This window comes from Coffea eugenioides, chromosome 2 (genome assembly GCF_003713205.1).
Source record: "Coffea eugenioides isolate CCC68of chromosome 2, Ceug_1.0, whole genome shotgun sequence".
NCBI lineage: Eukaryota > Viridiplantae > Streptophyta > Magnoliopsida > Gentianales > Rubiaceae > Coffea > Coffea eugenioides.
This window is the reverse complement of record NC_040036.1, coordinates 32,439,269-32,460,349: the sequence shown is the minus strand read 5'-3', so window position 1 is coordinate 32,460,349 and position 21,081 is coordinate 32,439,269. Positions and strand designations below refer to the sequence as shown.

The 21,081-nt window shown below is 34.9% G+C and overlaps 1 protein-coding gene across 2 annotated transcripts; it reads right to left on the bottom strand.

The window, feature by feature from the left end:
- Nucleotides 1–1,197: 1,197 nt before the first annotated feature.
- On the bottom strand, nucleotides 1,198–20,724 carry LOC113763999 (protein FRA10AC1). Of its 2 annotated transcripts, XM_027308018.1 has the most exons (12): nucleotides 20,652–20,724; nucleotides 20,446–20,513; nucleotides 18,484–18,565; nucleotides 18,014–18,097; nucleotides 17,312–17,351; nucleotides 16,412–16,457; nucleotides 14,747–14,805; nucleotides 5,300–5,367; nucleotides 3,234–3,317; nucleotides 3,089–3,153; nucleotides 2,919–2,975; nucleotides 1,198–1,650 (listed from the first exon to the last, which is right to left on the bottom strand). In XM_027308018.1, exons 1-12 carry the CDS (start codon nucleotides 20,705–20,707, stop codon nucleotides 1,565–1,567), a joined length of 795 nt encoding a protein of 264 aa, XP_027163819.1. In that variant the 5' UTR covers nucleotides 20,708–20,724; the 3' UTR covers nucleotides 1,198–1,564. The 2 variants fall into 2 exon arrangements, with proteins under 2 accessions (XP_027163819.1, XP_027163820.1); XM_027308019.1 differs by lacking the exon at nucleotides 2,919–2,975.
- Between the last annotated feature and the right edge of the window lie 357 nt (nucleotides 20,725–21,081).

Below are 21,081 nucleotides of genomic sequence, written 5' to 3'. Positions count from 1 at the left end.
GGTCGAAGGTGAAGACGTCAGCTGACCGTGAGTCACGCGCACGTGGTGGCTTTGGATCAGACACGTGGACGGTGGGAATTTGTCCTCTAACACCTCATCACTTCGGCATGGGAATTTTTAATATGAAATTTTCTAATATGAATTTTTAAAATTTTTTCCCTAACAGGGGAGGGATGGGATCGAAAAAATGATTATTAAATTGGGGATTAAAAGTTAAAATTCATAATCCCCACGTTTTAAGGTTTCAACCTTTGATATGATTCAAATTTGGTCAGCAGTGAATATTATTTGAAATATATCATCAATAATATTTGGATAGAGTATTCTTTAAATTATTACTTCAAATAATTACCATAACACATTTTGTGATTTGATATACGTGAGTGAGATAAAATAATAATTAAAAATATATAAAGACAATTGAAAAATATGTTTATAATACAAACAAAATAATAATTAAAAAATATTTATATCAAAAAACACACTAAATTTGCTTGATATTAAGGATTTGTAGCACAACCAATCATTATTCCAACAATTCGCGATTTGGACAAATTGTGTTGATGTATCAGTTGTAGAGGAAAATAGATAAATTGTTTTAGTGTATCAATGGTACCTGAAAAATCATCATGTATTCACAATGAATATAAAATGCGTAATTTTTTTCTTTAGCGTCGTGCATACACAGACTAAATGTGTGTACACCTGTATGACTTTTTTTTTTTTTTTTTTTGGATGTAAACGCATATTATAATAATATGTTTGGCATATTGAATTGAAAATTTAGTTGGGCACCTAAACCCAATATTAAAGGTAAAATTAAATTAAACCAAATGATCATTATGGTATAGCTTTTACCCTCTTTATGTCATCATGCATCCTTTTGTGTCACTCCTCATAAATGTAAATCTAACAACAGTACAAATCAAGTGATCCAATCCCTTTAGTTTGCATTATAAAAAATTTAGCCTTTCCTGAAAAAACTCGCTAACGAATGCATAAGCGCCTGTTTGGACTGATGGTTATTCAGTTTCCTTCGAATTCCCCTTTGACCCCCGTGAATCCTCCCCTCTCCCTAATATAGAATAGAAGTAAACGTAAAATATAATCTATTGTGTCCCGAATAAAAACACTCCCCTTAAATGTAGATGAACACATGATGTTTCCCGTCGATGTTCTCCAAAAGAAAGAAAAGAATAGCAAAAGGAAGAGATAGAAAAAGGAAAAAAATAAAAATAATCAAAGTTACAAAGATAATTTTGTCCAAACACATAATGAACGGAATAGTTTAAACCAAGCACATCATGTACGGAGTTAAGTGCCTATTAAAACAACTCTAACGTGGTCCAAGTATTTTTTATGCTCATATTACCCAATCCCTTTGTCCGCCTCTTCATCCATACTCCACTTCTGGAAAAAGAAGGATAAGAACCAAAGAGGCACTGAAACTGGCAAGAAATTACTTTTAAGGATAATTTTTTCTTCCCAGCTTTGCAATCTACGTTATAGACTGTACAGCTTCTAGCTTCTGATCTGTTGGACATAAATCAGGAATTCAGCTGTTTCAAGGAAACATGCCCTCAAGATATTCATCAATGTTGTCATCATCATTGTCATTGTCATCCCTTATTGAAGTTGAAGCCTTTCTCCCTACAAAGAAACATGCAGGACAAGTATAAGGAAGCTAACCCTGAGATAAGAAATAAGACATCGTTTTAGAAATTTTATTTTTCATGTGAAAGTTCCGAAATCAGCAACGTATTGAATCTGCTAGGCAACATATTGATTCTGCAAATAGTGCATCAGTTAAATAGCTAAGCCACCCGTGAAAAGTGCAGATAGAGGCTAAATGGTTTTTCAGACAAAACCCTGGCCACCAAATGGGGTTTCTCGTCCATTGGAAGACATGAAACTACTTGACAACATCCATATCTATTACAGTAGAGCTAAAAGATGCCCAATAGATGAACATATGAGGCCATGTACGAAAGCTACAGACCGCATCTATTACAGTGAAAAAATAGCTTCACCAAACTTTTAGCTTCTCTACGTTGTAATCGAAGTATTCAGACATAGCAATACTATCTGTACAGAATTAGAAACTTGGCTAAAGCTAATTGACACGTGCTTATTACACAGCTAGTACTTAACAAGAGGTGAATGCATAACACAAAAGCAAAAGGTTGGGTCTAAATTCTCCCATCATAATGGACAGGAAATATTGAGAAGATTCAAGTCAAAGAACACACCAAAAATTTTTCACAATCAAAACTATATACCACAGAGAAAAACTAATGGATGCAAGTTCCTGCAATTAGTAGATGTCAATTTCCTTACTATTTCATGGCTTTTTACTTTTTAGTAAGTCCTTAGTCCAGATAACTAGCTTTTTCTAAGAACGGTTTCTTTTATATGTTTGTACCAGACTGAGCCTTGATTGATGCAGAAGTTGTATGCACTCTTTGGTCTTTAAATATTTCAAGTAACTTGTAACAGTTAAGACTTGTTCAATTCAGTAAACAAAATATCACAAGTGCATGACACGTGACCAAAATTTATGAATTTAACTATAAGAAGGGTTAAAACTTGTTCGAGATTGTTAAGAAAATGCTCTAGTGTCAGAGACAAGTCCAGTGAAGACAGCCACCCATACTTCATAGGCGTTGAAGAATTAACTGCATTAAAGTGCAGACATTAATGTAGGTAAACAGCATTGCAATCAATTAATAAATTTCAGAAAGCACCAAAAATTAAAATCAGCAACAATTCAGAGAGAAAACTTCAAGTGAAAATCAGCAACAAATTGTTCCAAATAAATGGATCACTTTCAAAGTTTCAGTTTCATTTGTGTTTTTCTTTCTTTGAAAAACTATCATGCTTTAAAGAAGGCCAAAAACGTGCCATATTAAGGACACCACCTGCTAAAAAATCAAGGTCCCAATGTGTGACCAAATACTGACACGTTCCTCCTACTCCTGTATCAGAAATAAGGACGGCTAATTATGCTCTCAACTATCTAATTAAGAACCCACTTCATCCATTATTCTGACATGCATACCGTCATACAATAAAATTGTTAATATCAAACCTTTTCTCTTATCTTTCCTCCTGTCATAATGACTGTCTGAATCATCATCACTTTCTGATCTTTCCCTGGAAATATGCCAGAAATCAGAGGAATGAGAATAAAAGAATCTTGTGGATGTAGGTATCAGGTGGCTAATGAGATGCACCTTTTCCTTGAATGCTCTACATATTCCCTCTGTACTGATTGTTTTTTCTCTTTCTGGTTCTTGTAAAGAAGCTTTTCCGCACATCTGTTTTGAACAAAACGTATAAGATGCAGCTGTCAAAATGAAATATAAATTTCACCAGGTTGTTAACCCACCAAATTATGACCTGAAGATGAAGTATTTTATTTTACTTTTTGATATCAAACATGAGATTTTATTAATGTACATCCGCCACTGCAGCGAAGATTGCATCAGATGGAAAACAATCCCACTAAACAGCACGATGAACAAGGGAAAGAGCACTAAGAGCTAAAAGATGAGCAGAAACATTTCCTTTCCACTTATCATGTACTCCAGAAACCTGATCAAAATCAAAAAGTAACATTCTCACTTCGTGAACTGGGTGTCCAATCACTCAGAGATCATCTTTGGTGTCATTAATCTTCCAAACAATATTAAGAGAGTCCCCTGCAATGACTAAGTGACTGATCCGAACATTGTTCACAAAGAGGAGCTTTAAGAAAAGCTAGAAGCATAACATGACTAACATCTAAAGCATCATAAATTCTTTCTGTGAAAGCTACTTGAACAATCCCAGAGTGGTCCTGAACTGCTGCTCCAATTCCCGTAACATCACCATGAAAAGCCCCATCCACTTTAATTTTAAGCACCTCAGACCCAGGTGGTATCCATTATCTTGCCACCATCCGCCCTAAATTTGTATTCAATCATGTCAATATTTTGCTTTAAGCTAGAAAAATATTTTTAACACCGTTGACACAGAATCATGAACCAGGGATGAAACTAAAATGTCTTGTTTTTTTCTCCCCATTCCTGAAAGATCTGTAGTTCCCTAATGTTGTCGGATCTACGCTAAATTGATTTCTCAGAGGTCTTAATAGTCATGAAATATAAGCAGAAGCTACTAAAAGAGCAATGCTCCTGATGTAGCATGGGAAGCATATTGACATTAACTTTGATTTCAAAACTTAGTGGTATTTGATTTCAAAACTTAGTGGTAGACCCTTTAAGAATCGGAAGATAGTTTCAGAACTTTTAGATCTGAAGTCTGAGAATGGGAGTTTAGAAGTAGGATTTGAGGAGGAAGCAAGAGAGCAAGAGAATTAAGAAGCTCTAGGAATCCAAACAAGATTTGCCTAGGTATATTTACTTAGTGACGTTGTTCTCAATTCTCAAGGAAATCACAAAACTACATAAACTCGACATGACTTCATATGTCAACTAGGTTCTGATCTCCCAAATACACTTCCTTACTTTGCCAACAAAAGCACTTCTTACTCTAATGCTATTAAAAATGTTGCTTAAATATAGATACGATATCTCCTAGCAACACATTTCCTAACTTCTCAGCTAATATATTAAAAAGAAAAGCTAGTCTTCAAGGCAAAGTCTTCTCAAGGACTAAGAAAACGTTGTAACTAAGTAAACCTAATCACTACAAGGGCTAAAAGCTATAGGTTTAAGAAGCCAAAATGAATTTGACAACTCCAGTAGTTTAACTTCCTCTAGGACAAAATACTAAGTACTACGATATCCAAATGACCCTCAAGCAATCCAGAAAATCCAGAATTCCATTGAGTTTTTAGAATTATCCAAACATCATTATAGACCCCTATGAACTCTGCATCAGCTCCTGTTATTGACCTGTCTCTGTCTTTGAAATTCAGACAGATACCAATATAAGTTGAGTCTTCCAATATTTCCAGGGGACAGAAACACTTGAACAGAGGTCAAAAACAACTTTGCTGGGTAGTCAATTCATAAGGTTCTACAGAAAAGCCAGTCCTGAAACAGCCAGATAAGCTTAATGTGTAAGCACAAAGTAACTGCTAAGTATCACTGATCCATTGTGCTTCTTGTGCACAAAAAGCAAAATTTGTGTCATTTCAAAGAAATAACTTGAGGCAACCCAGAAACACTTACTTTGTAAAAGTAAATTTGTTCATCATCAGCAAATTAAAAGTTGTGATTTTCAGTAACAAAACAACCTAAAAATTTAACTAAAAATGGGCAAACTTGTACGCAAATAGAAACAAGCATCTTACTTTTCACATGTCACCAATTTCACCAGGGCTTGTTTGTTTTCTCCTGCTTCAAAATAAGAAAAGTTCACCTGCATTTACAGCAAATTTAATGGAATAAAAAGTAAAATAGGAAATCCAACTATTGAAGAATTTTATATAAATGTTCAGATTCCAGCCTGTTCATACAGTCTTCCCATAATTATAACAGTGAACTCTCTACACAAAATCACAAACTTCAGACTGTAAAATGCAAATTTAAAGGAATAAAAAGTAAAATAGGAAATCCAACTATTGAAGAATTTTATATAAATGTTCAGATTCCAGCCTGTTCATACAGTCTTCCCATAATTATAACAGTGAACTCTCTACACAAAATCACCAACTTCAGACTGTATAAACTAAACAGCCACTATGTTAAATAATTTTTGTACTTCACTACCTGATACACAGCATTAAAAAAAGGAAGGCCAATCCAAAAAATATTGATATAATCTCAATCTGTATAATGCCATTATTTAATACTTGAAGTTTTTTCAAATCACAACCATATAGGCATTATTTGTTCCTTTAGTTTAAACTTCAATGACTAACTAAATTTGAGAGCAACAATAACCTAACAGAAAATTAGCTAGACACTTGATCCAAAAAACCAATATCTAATTTAATTAGATATGCTCAAGCTCCCTAGGCCAATTTTGTGAGGCTCTTTAGTCGGCTGAATTCCTAAGTTTTCTTAGCTTCACTAAGCCTTTCAAGCTTTTTTCCATGTATCTGTAAAACACGATATCTTTATCCACCCTTGACTGTAGTAGATGTTCAGAAATGCTTCTATGTTCTATGTACCATTATATCACTTTAGATGGAAGCACACCTTAAATTCTAGGAAAAACTTGCTCGCTCCCTTCTTGTTGGCCCCACATATGTAAATAGTAATACTGAATCCATCAGCTGTCTCTTCCTAACAGAAGAGAAAGAAAGCCCCTTGCATGCCTTTTGACTTACTTTATCCCACAGTGACACTTAAAAGAGGCTTTCTTGATGCATCAATATATTTTTGAGGTACCAATATGCAAGATGTGATAAACTTTCACCCCCCCTCTTCCTCCTCTTCACCATCCTCTCTCTCTCTCTCTCACACACACATACACACACAGAAACACACCTACATCCTGCTGCCAAAAACCTCAAGCAAATATTTAGATGTTCAAACCTATGTCCTTTAAGCAATTTAAAACAAGAGCAGTCCACATCCTTTGTTCTCAACAAGGCAATCCTACTGCCATTTACAAAATGGCTAAGCACGCAACGTTCCAAACATTTGGAACTTGGGCCAAGTTTCCTCCGTTTGGATTTGCTGTTTTTGCGGATGTTTTTTAAATATTTTACTGTAACAGTGTATATGAAAAACTTTTACTATAGATATGTTTTTTGTGATTTCTTGGAGGGTTTTTTGGAATATATTTTGGGGTAACTTTTAAAATTAAAATATTTTTATGTGACTATTTAAAAATTACTACTATCACCCACAACCACCACTGCCACTATCCCCACCCACCCACCACCACCACCACCCCCTCCCTCTTCCTCCTCCTTCCTCCTTCCTCTCCTCCACTCTTCCCCATCCCTTTTCCCCTTCCCCCCACCACTTGGCCCTCCCTTCCCCCTCCATCTAGTCTCGACCAAATCGAGGCCTCTGGTCTCCAGATCGCGACCAAAAAGTTGTGACTTTTTGGTTACAACTAGAGGCCTTGATCTGGGGGTGGGAGGGAAGGGGAGGGAAGGAGGAAGAGTGTGGGGGAGGAAGGAGGAGAAGGAAGAAAGAGGGGGGTGGTGGAGGTGGTGGGTTAAAAATGTTGTAGAATTCGATTTTTTTAAAATTTTTTTTTTGTGTATATATGTGAGTTGTATGGATCATATGTTTTTTAAGTTGTTTTTTGTTTGTGTATGACTATACCTTTGGCTTCTCTATCTAATAAAATTGGCTAATTTATCATGAAAATATATGATGCATATTTACATGGATGTTAAGCCAAGGGACCATAACTCTTCACCGTTTAAATATGGGGGATCCAGGTTAGTCCACGCTAAGAAGTTAAAGCTGTTAAAAATGTTTCATAAGACCTTTGCTGGGCTAAATGGTCCACGGTCTGAAATCAGGGACTAGTAATGCTAACATGCCAAATCAAACAGATTCACATAAGAAAACATATCCAAATAGTTTATATGCAATGCATGCATGTATCTAATATAACACTTAATTCCTCTACCCACTGAAAGTGTAATGCTTTCCCTTTGGGAATGTCCCAAAACTTTAGTCATCTTACCAAAGTCAACGTTATTATTTATATCTTTTTCCAATGTTCAGCTATATGTCATGTTATATCCAAATTCAAATTTTAAGTTTTGGAGAGCAATTTGGAAACTAAGCGCCACTATCACAATCAAACTGCTATTCTTAAAAAGTTGAAATTGCAAAGAGCGACCAAAAAATTTTGGACGTAAGGTGTAAATGAATAAATTCAGATGTGTGCATGCGTGACTCCAAAAATATAGTTTCCATTTTAAGTTGCACATCTCATATAATATTTCTTGAAAGTATAAAGAAATCTGTGCTAGAAAATCACTTCAGCCTCTTTTGTGTTCAATTACTTTATTTAATAAATCACCATCCTGGGGACATAAATAGACTAAACAGGAAAAGTTGTACATATTTGACATCTAATCTCAAGACATAAAGCACATACTTGACTTTTAAAAGGCGCTCGACTAAATTTTCATGATGTATACCCAAAGAAGAAAGAAAGTCCCAGAATTATGCTAATATTATAAAGATAAGCTCTGTCACGCTAGTCTCAAAACTTCCACTAAAACGAGAAAACATAACAGATGATACATAGCTTGCAAAATTGTAAAAATACTTCCTCCACCACTGTGCAGGGCCAGTGACTGTTGAACTTGCAAAATTTGACCTCTTATAAAGCCTCTTACTTAAGAACATATTGGCGCCTTTTGGTTGTAAATCTTACATTTTCAATTCTACCCCTCTGTATACGTACAAGAATAAAAGGGGAAGTACTTTACTTTTTCAACACAGCAATAAACTCAAAATATCTAAATGGAAAAAATCTAGGGAACCTCATTCAATTTACAAAATGATTATTACTTGATTACAAGGGTTGATATCAATTCTTGGAACTCATTGAAAGGTAATACTTGAAAGCATTTACCAATATGAGTTGACAATTTTAATTTTTCATGCATGAATGACTGGTTTGTTAAACTGTACTCCTACGAATCTCTACAACTCTTGAGTTGTAACCATGTTATAAGATGGTATGATAGTGCCACTTCTAAACTTGGTTAAGAAAGGAAAAAGTGAGTAGTACTCTAATATTTCCTTTGATATAGATAGAGAACTAGAAGAACAAAGGATACTTTTGGAAAGAATGAGGACAATTTGAAGGGCGAAAAAATCAAAGTTCTAAGGGATTGGAAAGAGATAGCAAAACAACTAGACTTTTCTTTTTTTTTTTTTGGGCCGGGGGGGGGGAGGGGTAGGAGAGAGAATCTGCAACAAGAACAAATCGACTCTATGAGAAAGGAAAAAAGAGGAAACCATCCCTCGGTGGAGTAAGAGGACCATGGGATAAAAGTTGGAAAGCTAAATATAGAGAATCTCATTCAATTTACGAAATGATTATTACTTAATTACAAGGGTTGATATCAATCCTTGGAACTCATTGAAAGGTAATACTTGAAAGCATTTACCAATATGAGTTGACAATTTTAATTTTTCATGCATGAATGACTGGTTTATTAAACTGTATAATTGAAATCAAAGCGTTTCATTTGTTGAGTATGGCTGAATGCTACTGCTATTCTATTGGCTAGTATAGTTTCTCCTATAGTTCTCTAAAGTTTTTTCTCCAAGTTTGCCATTTATGGAGATTTCTCCTCACAAATGATATAGTAGTTGAATCAAACTTTATCAGGGATTAATTACGCAATTCTGTCATCCCCAACCACCAGTTTCTCTGTTGATTTCCCTCTCCAGATATGCATATGCCCAAAAATCAGTTCCCACTAATTCTTTTTCTTCCCTATACTAACTCACGAACGGCTAGTTTATCTGCTCCTCCCCCTCTATCTATCTATCTTTCCAAATCTCCAACGGCTTTCTTTTTCTTATTTCCCCAGCCAACGGCTAGTGTTTCTTCTTGCACTCTCAAAGGGAATAAATTTAAATCTCAAACAGCTAGTTTCTATATTTTCTTCCCTCTCTGTCTCTCATTATCTCTCAACGGTTACTTTTTGCTCTCTTACCCGGTGTCTGTCTTCATTACATGGTATAGGTCATAATATCCCAACGGCTAGCCTTTTTCTGTATACATCTATATATACTATTCAGCTTTACAACTTTTATCTCATAGTCCTCTTACTCCACCAACGGATGGTTTCCTCTTCTTTCCTTTCTCAAAGAGCCGATTTATTCTTGTTTTCTCAAGCAGATTCTCTCTCCCCACCCCCTGGCCCAAAAAAAAAAAACAGAAAAGCCTAGTTGTTTTGCTATCTCTTTCCAATCCCTTAGAACTTTGATTTTTTTCCCCTTTAAATTGTCCTCATTCTTTCCAAAAAATATCCTTGCTCTATTCTCTATCTAGATCAAAGGAAATATTAGAGTACTACTCACTTTTTCCTTTCTTGACCAAATTTAGAAGCAGCACTATCATACCATCATGTTTACAACTCAGGAGTTGAAGAGATTCGTAGGAGTACTTAGGATGGAAGAAAATTTCCTTAAGATTCAGTGTCACTCCACCCACCGTAGGTTGGGAGAGAGCTGCGGCATACTTAAAGTATCTACCGATGGAAAACTAGAGATCGATTGCCGTTGTTTTCCCAAGTGTCCAAAAGGTATTGTCTCTCTCTACAAATAATCTACAGTAGAAAGATTTTGAAAAACAGCCGTAAAAATACTTAATCCATAAGGACCCAATGTCTTACTCCTTGCATTCTACATGCTCCTGCATTTCTATCTTGGCCATTGCAATTGCTTTTTGCCATAATTAACACTTACCAAAGATCCGATTTGTTATTGTTCTAGAAGGGCATACCTTGTAAGGATGGCCATTTTACCTGAAAATAATACTATGCGAAAGGAAAAATTTGAAAACCAGGAAAACTAAGTTGAAAGCTAACTCCTTGATCAAAAAGTTAGCTTCCAGTACAACATTTTTTTTTTGCTAGGTATACCCTCAGGATTTGGTTTTATTTGTCACATGCTTACATGACTAACAATCCAAACTTTATATGACAGTGAACTTGTCCCCTATTCAGTTTGGTAGGCACATTGGCAAAAATACTGCAATGGACAATTGGAAAAACCATGTACGTGTCATGGATACCAAAGGGAAGAGAGTTCCCTTGAAAAAAACTTGTCTTCTTAGGTATTATACTGAGAAATTTCACCGACCACGTCGCTCAAACATGCACCGTGATGAGTTCATTCGTTGCTCTAAATGCAACAAACAACGTCGCTTTTCCTTTCGGGACCAAAAGCAGTGCAGGACCTTCCATGATGCCTCATTAAAACAAGACTGGCAATGCTCAGATATGCTTACCACCATGTAAGTTCATTTAAATGCTAATAATATGTCATACATTAATTATCATAGGTTAAAATAACACGTTGTACAACTATGGAATATCTTGTCAGTCTTATGCATCTCAGGTATTTCTTCTCAATCTTGCTTAGTAGTGTCCAAATGGTTAAGGCAAAAAATAAAATAAAACTGTTAGGTCGTCATTAATTGTATACAAGAAAGAAATTTAAAGAGTTCGTATGATCTTCTCTACTGTTTGATGTATATAGGATTTTATCCTAGTGAGAAAAACTCATCTGCATGACTTCTGCAGATTCATCTACTGACTTCAACTTTTTTTACTTAAATCCTTCAGTTTATGTTTTGCTTAATTCGCTTGTCATGTTCGTACGCCATATTTTAATTTCAATTTCAAGTTCACTGCAATAAGCAAATTTCATATTATTGTTTTGGCATGCAGTAGCACACATTCTTGTAAAAGTTATATGCATCATGTTTGCGATCAAATTGCAGAATAACTTGTGATGATGCTGAGGAACGCAACAGTCGAAAGTCATCGAGGGGTTGTCCTAGAAATCCTTCATGCAAAGGTTGTGTCAGATGTGTTTGTCTAGGTTGTAGTACATGCAGGTTTGAAGATTGTGAGTGCCGCAGCTGCAGAGAATTTTATTCAAATTAAATATAAGGTTTTAAAACTATTCTGCTTTTAACCTTTTATTCTCAAATATTTTGAGCATTTCTCTATTGCTAGCCTACATTGCTGAGCATCATCTTGCAATCATGTGCGTTCAAGTGAATTTTCAGATGTACTCATTTCTTTATTTGGTGAAGATGTTGAACATGTACTTTCTATTGTTTTGTGGAATAAAATAGTCAGTCTGAGCATTTTAAAGTTTCACCAACAACGCTGCATAAGTCAAAACTGGTGTTTATTGAAGAAGAATACCATAACTGCAGGTCAGGCATCCGTCTCTAAAGAAAGATATAGAATTATAATAAAAATTTTAAGTTACAATTATGTGAAATAGGTCTCCAAACTGGAAACTTTTAGCCTTAACATATTAAGGAACAAAATCAAATGGCCCAACTTCCTTTTTCAGAAGTTGACTCCACAGACCAACTGTACCACTTAAGCATTAGCTCAAATTCTAATGACAGTTTATATTCAGCTTGAACAGGAGAAACATCAATTAGATCAGAGGAAACAACTTCAAGGCCTAGACACCTGTTCTCAAGTGAAATTACCCAAACAGCTTAATTTTAATTAGGCATTTGTTAAAAAAAGGGAGAGAATGAAACTACATATCTCCTAGTCATCAGAATTCTTTTGCAGCTTCCTTACTCATTCCACGCAAATATTAGAGTAGAAAATTACTTTATGTTGAAGAAGCATTCCTACCCTTCCTAGTTTGCCCTGGCCAGAGGCGACTGCTACAAGTAAAACCTCCAGCAATTCAAATTACAAAACGTAATTGGCTATACTTTCTTCCCATCTCATTTTTTCTCCATCCCAAATGTTGGGTTGAAATGGGGCTATTTGCATTATCTAAGAGGCAGGGAGGACAGAATTACAGAGTTGATGGAGGAAACAGGTGCCTAACAGGTAAGGAGGCACGTACCAAAAGGAAGACATCAAAAAATGGATAAAGCTGAGGTAAATTACACCAATAGGCAAAAGAAGAAGCAAGCAAGATCACTGAAAAAAGTATTTTTCTGGTATATTCAATCTTAGTTTGATTGTTTATCAGGAGAACTGATTTCAGACATAAATCAGGATGCTGTCAGATAACAGAACATTCATAATCAGATTAGCGACAGCCATCAGGATGAATAATAAGAGGACCAAGGGCACAGGGCAAGGAATCTGTCCAGAGAAAGTAATCTGATTCCTAAAAATAAAATAGCTAATCTAAGAATTTAGCATCAAAATAACGGGAAAGCAGTCCAACTTCAGAAACAGTACTCTTATCCCCAGCTGGAGGAATTTAACACAAGGACATGGATGACCAATTATTATTTGTGATGGTGATGTAACATAAGAAAAATATTTGATTTGCTGAAGTCCGTTTAAGGTTCCCCTTGAAAATTAAAGAGTCAAACCACATTTTCATGATTTTCAGACTAAAAGAGTTGAAACCACCAGAGAACCAAGCCAAGATCTACTAAATATACACTAAATACAGAACCTGGACCTGTTATGATAATACTTGTGTGAAGGATTAGGTAAAAGAATTGCTTTCTTGAAACAGCTTTCCTCAACCTTTGGATATTAAAGTCACAATGAACTATCAAGACTGATCAGCGCTGCCTTCTTGTTGTGGTCTTTCTCAGAGGTTAACATTGCAACTTTTATTGTATAATTAATATAATCATAGTGTGTTAAATCAGCAAGATAGATTTAACACAACTTGCTGATTTAACACAACTTTTTTAACCTCCCGCAAAAAGTACGAACAATCAGTCTGATTAATTAGGACAATTTTCCTCACCAAATATTAAATATCCAAACAAATAACTAGTGAAGGTTGTCCCTTTTTACAAAACTTTCCTGAAAACCAGATGATGGCCTTTTAGATGGAACTAGAGGCAAACCAAGTTGTCTGGTGCTCATTTGCTTCATAATGAAAGTAAGCTCCAGCCTTCATTTTCAACTTTTCCATTCAATGAACTTCGTAAGCTAAGGATGACTTCCCTAGAAACCAGATTAAGCTCAGGCAGGTTTGTCATATTCTAATATATCTTCACATAAATATAAATCCTCATCATTGCCCATTTAGTTACATTAAAATGATCAGAAATCAATAATTTAACTCTTTATTCTATTACAAAATTATCAAAAAGAAAACTCTGCTTCAATTTGATCACAGCTCAACTCATTCTTCTCTTTGATTTGTTTGACATGTAAAAGATTTCATTTTTCCATTTATTCCACCAAGTCATCATAGAAGCTTTGTTACTAAAATTGAAATTTTGAAAGGGAAAATTGCGGTCACCTCTCAGTCATTTTTCTTCTTCAGGAATGCAGGAATCTTGTTTTGGGACTAGAAGTGATTTTTGTTATACTTCTAAGTAAACATAAACTTCTAGATAACTTGGGAGTCCAGAAATACACTGTTATCTAGAGAGACGCATTGGCACATGACTATCTCTTTTACAGTGGACATGTACTCAACAAAATTGAACACCTAAACCATTTTCAAGTGAAACTAATATAGCTTAAGACTAAACATGTTAGTATATTTGTAAGCTCTGCAGTTTCTTTTTCACTAAATTGATCCCATAGTACAAGTAAATAAACCACTTTTATTCAAACTATTTTAGATGTATGCTAACATCCATGAATGTCTGCCAAACTTTACTAAAAATAACTTAGTTGCTACTAATGAATTAAATGAGAAAAGCTGATTTCCATGCAAAGGAAGACCAACAAAATCCCATCCTTAAACTACATAACAGTATTACTAAACTTTATTTTCTACTTTTCAATCAATTATTTCTATTTACAAGATTAATTGCTGTTGAAGCCAAATCATAAATTTCAAGAAACTTAAAAGCCACGATTACTTAACTAAAAACAATATAAATATGGAATGTATTGGGCCAAATTTCTGCAATCCTTTCTCATACTCTAATAAGACGATCTACAAAAACCCAGCCCCTCTTCTATGCTGGGCGTCTTCTGCTACTTGCAAATGCAATGGGTGTCTATTCTGAGAGAACGTATATGATCTTAAGTGATTCCATTTTGCCACAAAAGAAAAGAAAAGAGCAATGTCTAACAATTAAGTGACCAATCAACTGCAACAGCTTGATTACACATGGAAGTTAAAGGATGCTGTAAATAATTAAAAGGTATGAAACTTGCCTCATAGCTTGCCAAACCTTCTTTATTATTGCAGTGTTTATTACCACAAAAAAACTGCCCTGACAACCAAGGATACCAAATTAGTCGAATAGACATTATGACAGGTCAACTGGCATGGTGAACAGAAAGAAAGCTTGTGACCAGAAATATTAATAAAGTGCAATTAAGAGCATCAGAACAGGCCTTTTCCACATTTTGAAGCAATGCCAAAAATAAATTCACTCTGCTTTTCTCGAAGTTCATTATTCTCGTGCAAAAAATTTTCACTAGAGCAGAAATCCAGCAAGGAAAAACTAATCTAATATCTCTAATAATATAGAGACTGATACTAGAAAATACACATATCAAGCTTCAAAATACTAGAGAGAGATTATAATTTTCTGAAACTTGGTACACTCTAACAAACATTAATAATTCAAATGAGACAAATGAAAATTTTGGAGGCAGAAGGTATGATTATTCGGATTCTTTATAATAGCATGATGACTGCTTAGTATCATTTTCTTACAAACTTCTGCAACTTCTCTTCCCTTACATACAGAATTAACAACATCTTACACCACATTACTGTGCTAAAAGGGCTAATTGTTGAAACTTCAAAGATTACCATGAATAAAGGATATCGGGATAAAAAAACAATAAATAAAAAATAAAAAAAGCTATGACACAACTCCTCTCAAGCAAGCATGTCACAAGTATTAAGGTTCAGCTACAAAAAGCCTAGCTGCCAATCTGGCAAGATGATTATATTACACGCTACAAAATTATCTAGTGCTCCACTTATTCTGACACCACAACCAAGAGACATTATAATACCATCCCCAAAAATGGGACAAGGCCATCACCCTATCTCTATTAATTCTTCATTTCATAGCAGCTGATAATAATCACAGGTGCCCTCAGCTTATGCCATGCAAAGCGCAAGCATAAGTTTATTAATTTATTTATTTATTTTTGGAACTCAAGTAAGTTCTTCTTTGTCATCCTAGAAACCATTCTACAAAACGCCAATAAGGGGCTTGGGATTGTTTTGCTTGGTTGAGTCACAGGTACAAGTTGAAACATCTTTAGGGAAAAGCAAAAAGATGTCACGTGGATTCAACTCTATCCCTGCCCAACTAAAGCTCAAGCATTTCAAAACTAAGTAAGTCAAAAAAATTTAGGCACAGTTCGGATTGAAGGAAAGGAAAGGAAACACTGAATAGAAACAGGAGGAGGAAAGGAAAGGAGAATGGTGGAAAACCATTTCCATCTATCTTGTTTGGATTAAACATGGAATGAAACAAAAAGAAACACTGAATGTATTGTTGGGGAGTGAAAAGAAAGGGAACAATACGATTATGTGTTAGTTACATTTTAACAAAGTCTGTATTTCCCTCCCAATCCTTTCCCTCCTGAAAAATCAACCCAAACAATAAAAACCTTATCCCTCCATTTTCCTTTCATTTCCCTCCTATTCCTTCAAAACAAATGGTGCCTTGTGGCAAAGGAAACAAAGTAGCAATAAATGCACATATAGTGGAAATACGAGCAACATAAGAAAACACATTATAAATATCTTCCATGGAGTAGGAGTTGTAAATGAAGCAATTACTAGTCAAAATTCAAAGTACAATTCTACCAACAGAAAAATATAGTGGCAATTCATTTATGAAACGAACTTACCCTTTCCAGATATCACTTCTTTTTCAGTCCTCCATCTCATACCAACCTAGGAAAAGAAGAGAGAAGAACTCAGAAAAAGTTGCTTTATACAGAAGCAATCGTAAAGTTTTTGAAATACAATGCTACAGTAGAGTTCTTGAAAAACACAATATCATAAATGAAACAGTGTGTCTTCCATCCATAACTGATAACATGCATTCGTCTTCACACATTCGACATGCAGAAGGATTAAGCTTAGGGAAAGAGAGTAAGGGTTGGCCCAGGTATGAATGCTACTCCATCAAAAATAGAGAACTTTCACAATCAAATCCCATTCTACATCACCAGATCATGCCATCATATGCGTAAATTAATCAGAGCTCAAAAAGAGGTTGTTATACACACATGTTTATATATATATATATATATATGTATATATATATATATATGTATATTTATGTATGTATGTATGTATACGTATACATAGTGACCAGCAATATTTACATCAGAAATGGCATGCTTTTCTGTTTGCAAGTGATGTAAGTGCATTCTCATATAGGATAAGATATTTGAGCATTAAACTTTGGCACAAAGAGAAGGATTTGGTCAATCTATAAATATTGTTACATCTATAAAACAGCAATTTTCAAATACAGAAGTAAGCGGATGAACCATGGCAATAAACTTATCCTCACAGCACAAATTTTGTTCATCCCCATTCTGTGCAGCAAAATGATGTAACATTCGTCCAACCAAAAACCAAACATGCCATTGAAAAGTTCCTTTGTTATCCTAATAAACCTGCTAATATTCGTGACAACATTCCTCTCATAAGTTATTATCTTTCAAAAGTAATTTGTATCTAGAAGAGGAAAAAGTATAATGCAAAAGGAAATGGATGAATTTAGAAGTACAAGATACCTTGCCACTCTTGTAATGTGACATATCTGCTATGCAATATCTTCTTAGAGTTAAGGTAAATAAACCAAAAAACACTGATTCCAATAGCTAAAGGGTTTCATATAAGTCTAGCTTGGTCCCCAGCCATTTGAACAAAACAGCATATCACAAAGCACAAAGAAAATAAGAAGTCAGATACTTCAAGCTAAATTTCAGTACAAACAGATATGATGAAAACCAAAGAATCAACAGCAACGTCAATTGCAAGCAGTGCTGCTTAGAGGATGCAAATTTGCAATCTAATCTGTGAGACACAATAGTAGGTTGCAGCAAAGCAGAATTCCTCAGACTTGCTTGTACATGTCCCCACTAATAATATCAAGTCTAATAGAGTAAGGTACTTTCCCCAGTAACTGAAGGATAAATAGTTACACCATCAAATCATGATTATATTTTCATACAATCCTATAGGGCCCAACAGTATTTTTTTTTTTTGGCGCAAGCAGCATAAAGCTAGATGAACAAGTAAATCATTTCTTGACTAAATATCAATCATAGAGGACATCAATTTAGAAGGAGAAACAGACATCACTCAATATCAATATAAAGTACAAAAAGCAATAGGGAACTATTTCCAACTTGTAGAAACATAAATAATCTCAAAAAACAAAAAACAAAAAAAAAAAGAAAGAATAAGAAAAGATATATTTTTTCTAAGGATACTCCTTGAATAGCTTATCATAGTAGCGCTTCACCAGCCTCTGTTCCCAGGATGGATTCATATCATCTTCCTCAGTTCGTATAAACCTTTTACAGCCACAAAGAAAATAAGAAACAAGAAATTTAACAAATGAGTGCACATTATGTCTCTACAAGCTCCCTCCTCCTACCGAGAAAAGATCAATGCCCCAAAAATGCTATGATGTCCCACTTTATTATGTTGGATATCATTAACTTTGATCTTGCAGAGAATCTACTTGTTAAAATCTATGCTTCACTACATCAATACATTGTAATCTGGGTGTCAATCTGTTGCATTGATCCTAATCTCGAGAAAGGAACAACGAAAGTTAAATAGTACTAGTTGAAGGTCATGCTTTAAACAGGAATTATGGTTCAGATTGTGAAGAAAAGAAATAAGACAGATTCAAAATTTATCTGATTTGCAATTTAAGAAGAGAAACTTTACATACCTATATCCTTCTCTAAGAGTATCCTGATCAGTTTTAACTGGCAACTTTGCCTTCACAGACCTCTCTTTCCCGTAGAAGCCAACTATGAAATAAATCCAATCATTAAAAAAAGCTGTACTAAAACCCAGAAAAACTGTACTATTTTTTATTAGTAAGAAAGCCACAGAAAAGACACACCATGTTTTTTTAAAGGCAGATTTCAAACTTACATCCTTGAATGAGCAGGTTAACACATGCAGTAAAAACTAGGCGCTCATGACCACTGACTAACTACTGTGTTGCCCAAGAAGGGCAGCTCTTATATTGGTAGAGAATCATGGATGGATATAGAATATCTGCATTCAGTTTCCTAATTTCTTTCTTCCTTGTTTCATTCCTTTTTTTATTAATTACAACACAGACATTTTGCAATTTTGCTTCTACCTTTGATCCTCATCTCAAACACAAAAGTCACAGCAAAAATTGTGGGTGTCCCCATTTCTTCACAGAGAGAGAGAGAGAGAGAGAGAGAGAGAGGCTGAGGAAAGGGCAAGGAAGGAAAAAGGAAGGGTTGAAGGGTAAAAACGGGTTTGGCCTATATTGGACTGTGTTTTTTTCTGTTTCTTGCCAACAATAGGGACAATTATTGGGGTTATTTAGATAAACCCAACCAAGCAGATATAACCGGCACTTGGCGGGTAAGTTACTTTGGATCAATTGCCGGCTCACTCATATTCAATCAGCATTAGAATACATTGGGACGCACTAACATCCTTAGATATTCAGTCCTTCAAGCAAAAAGCCTATATAATTGACTCACAGGTTATCTGCAGTGAAAGAGCACAGGATCTCAGGACTAAATGAAAAATCAGTTTTCTAGCCACTGCTAAGCAAAAGGCACAAGATTGAGGGTTCTAAGATTTACAAGCATAGACTGCAAACTGTTAAAAAAATATGACAGCACACATTTTTAGATGTACTTGTTGCACCAATCATCCATGCTTTAAGAGTTCACTCTAGGAAGGTAAACATATATCTTTTCAAACTCAATAACAGAGAGACTTGGTTGTGGTAAAACATAAGATGAGAAGCTAAAAGCTGCAAAATAATCGAATAATTCACCTTAAGATACAAAATAAGGCAAAGAGCTCCCATCCAGCATCATACTATGGAAAGTTTTAGGTGTTATGGGTACAAGATAAATCTAAAACACCAGGACTTGTTGAAACTTAATTAGCTTGAGACCTTTCCCCAACAAATCCAGCCCTAAAACAGAAGCCTATCTGGGTCACACAGTTCGAGGAACAGGTGATTTAGCTAAATGCAGGACAAAGTTTTATACTTCAATTAATAAATTTTTGTACTTCATGTCAAGTCTACATTCTCAGACATTGATAAAGAAGTAAAGATTTGTTTGCCAAACAATTGTAAAAAGATGTTCGAGTGATAGTAGCCTCCTTTTCCCACTTCAGAGGAGGAGACTGTTCATCACTCATGTGTTGTAGGACAAAGGGGGCCAGCAAATAAATCGCTCACCATCTGCCGGGTTTTCCTTGTGTCCGATTACATTATACCATACAATCAATTTCATCTTCACCACCATTAAACAGAAGGAACCAAAAGTATTAATCACCGAGCTATGAACCATCACGAATATTATTGTGAAAAGATCAAAGGCCAAACATTACTGTGTTATGTCCTAGTACAAACAAATAGTAGTTAAATGCGAGCGATTCGAGCATTGGAGCAACAAAAGTTATGAACTTTGAAACAAACAAAAACATCAAATAATTTATCATCATTGCATCATTGCCAAGCTCTAGTAATCAAAATTCCAAAAAATTAATCAATTTCTGGTTAATATCCAAATGCAAATACAATCTTTTAAAATATTTAACAAAGAACAGAACACAGAAATGAAAAGAAAAAAAACCTTGAATATCAAATTAACAGTGGCGAAACAATCAAATTTGAAAAACTAACCATAATCATTGATGAACTTCTTGTGGCGATCGTACGCATTTAGACCTCGTATATGAGCTTGATATTGCCTGTTACCATATACAAACATCCAAATTTTAGCTTCAATCCTCGATATTCACAGTTATATTATCATGAACTTCATCACCTCTAAGAAATACGATTATAGAAATTACTAGAAAGACAGAGAGAGAGTGGGAGAGACGGACTGTTTTCGCGCTTCTTTGTCGAAGATAGACTGCTTCAGAGAAGCAAAAGAAGCCATTTTTCTGATATTCTGCTTGAATTTGGAAACCCAAACCAAGCCCTCTCGGTCCTTTTATACCAACGGGGAAGTGGGGAACCCGATTCGTTCCATCGGCAGTCCAATAACTTTAGACCATAATTATTAAACCCGATCCGATAACTTTAGACCAAGTTATTAAACCCGATTTGAAACGAATCTGAAGAAAAAGAGATAAGTCAACATGTTACTGGTTCAATCAGTGGGTAAGTGGTTCAATCGATGGGTTATTAAATATATCTAAATATTATGTTTTATAATTTTTGATATGGTTAAAAGTGTAATAAACTATACCATGATAAATGTTCAGTTAATCTAATTTATTATAGAATCATTAATTCTTATAAGAATTAACA

What these genes read in the sequence shown, in the direction of transcription:
- LOC113763999 (XM_027308018.1), bottom strand. Translation starts at nt 20,707, where the DNA reads ATGGCTTCTTTTGCTTCTCTGAAGCAGTCTATCTTCGACAAAGAAGCG. An exon ending in GACAAAGAAGCGCGAAAACA is followed by an intron (nt 20,514 to 20,651) that starts GTCCGTCTCTCC and finishes ATATGGTAACAG; the next exon opens with GCAATATCAAGCTCATATAC. An exon ending in AAATTGGTGACATGTGAAAA is followed by an intron (nt 3,318 to 5,299) that starts GTAAGATGCTTG and finishes TGTTCAAAACAG; the next exon opens with ATGTGCGGAAAAGCTTCTTT.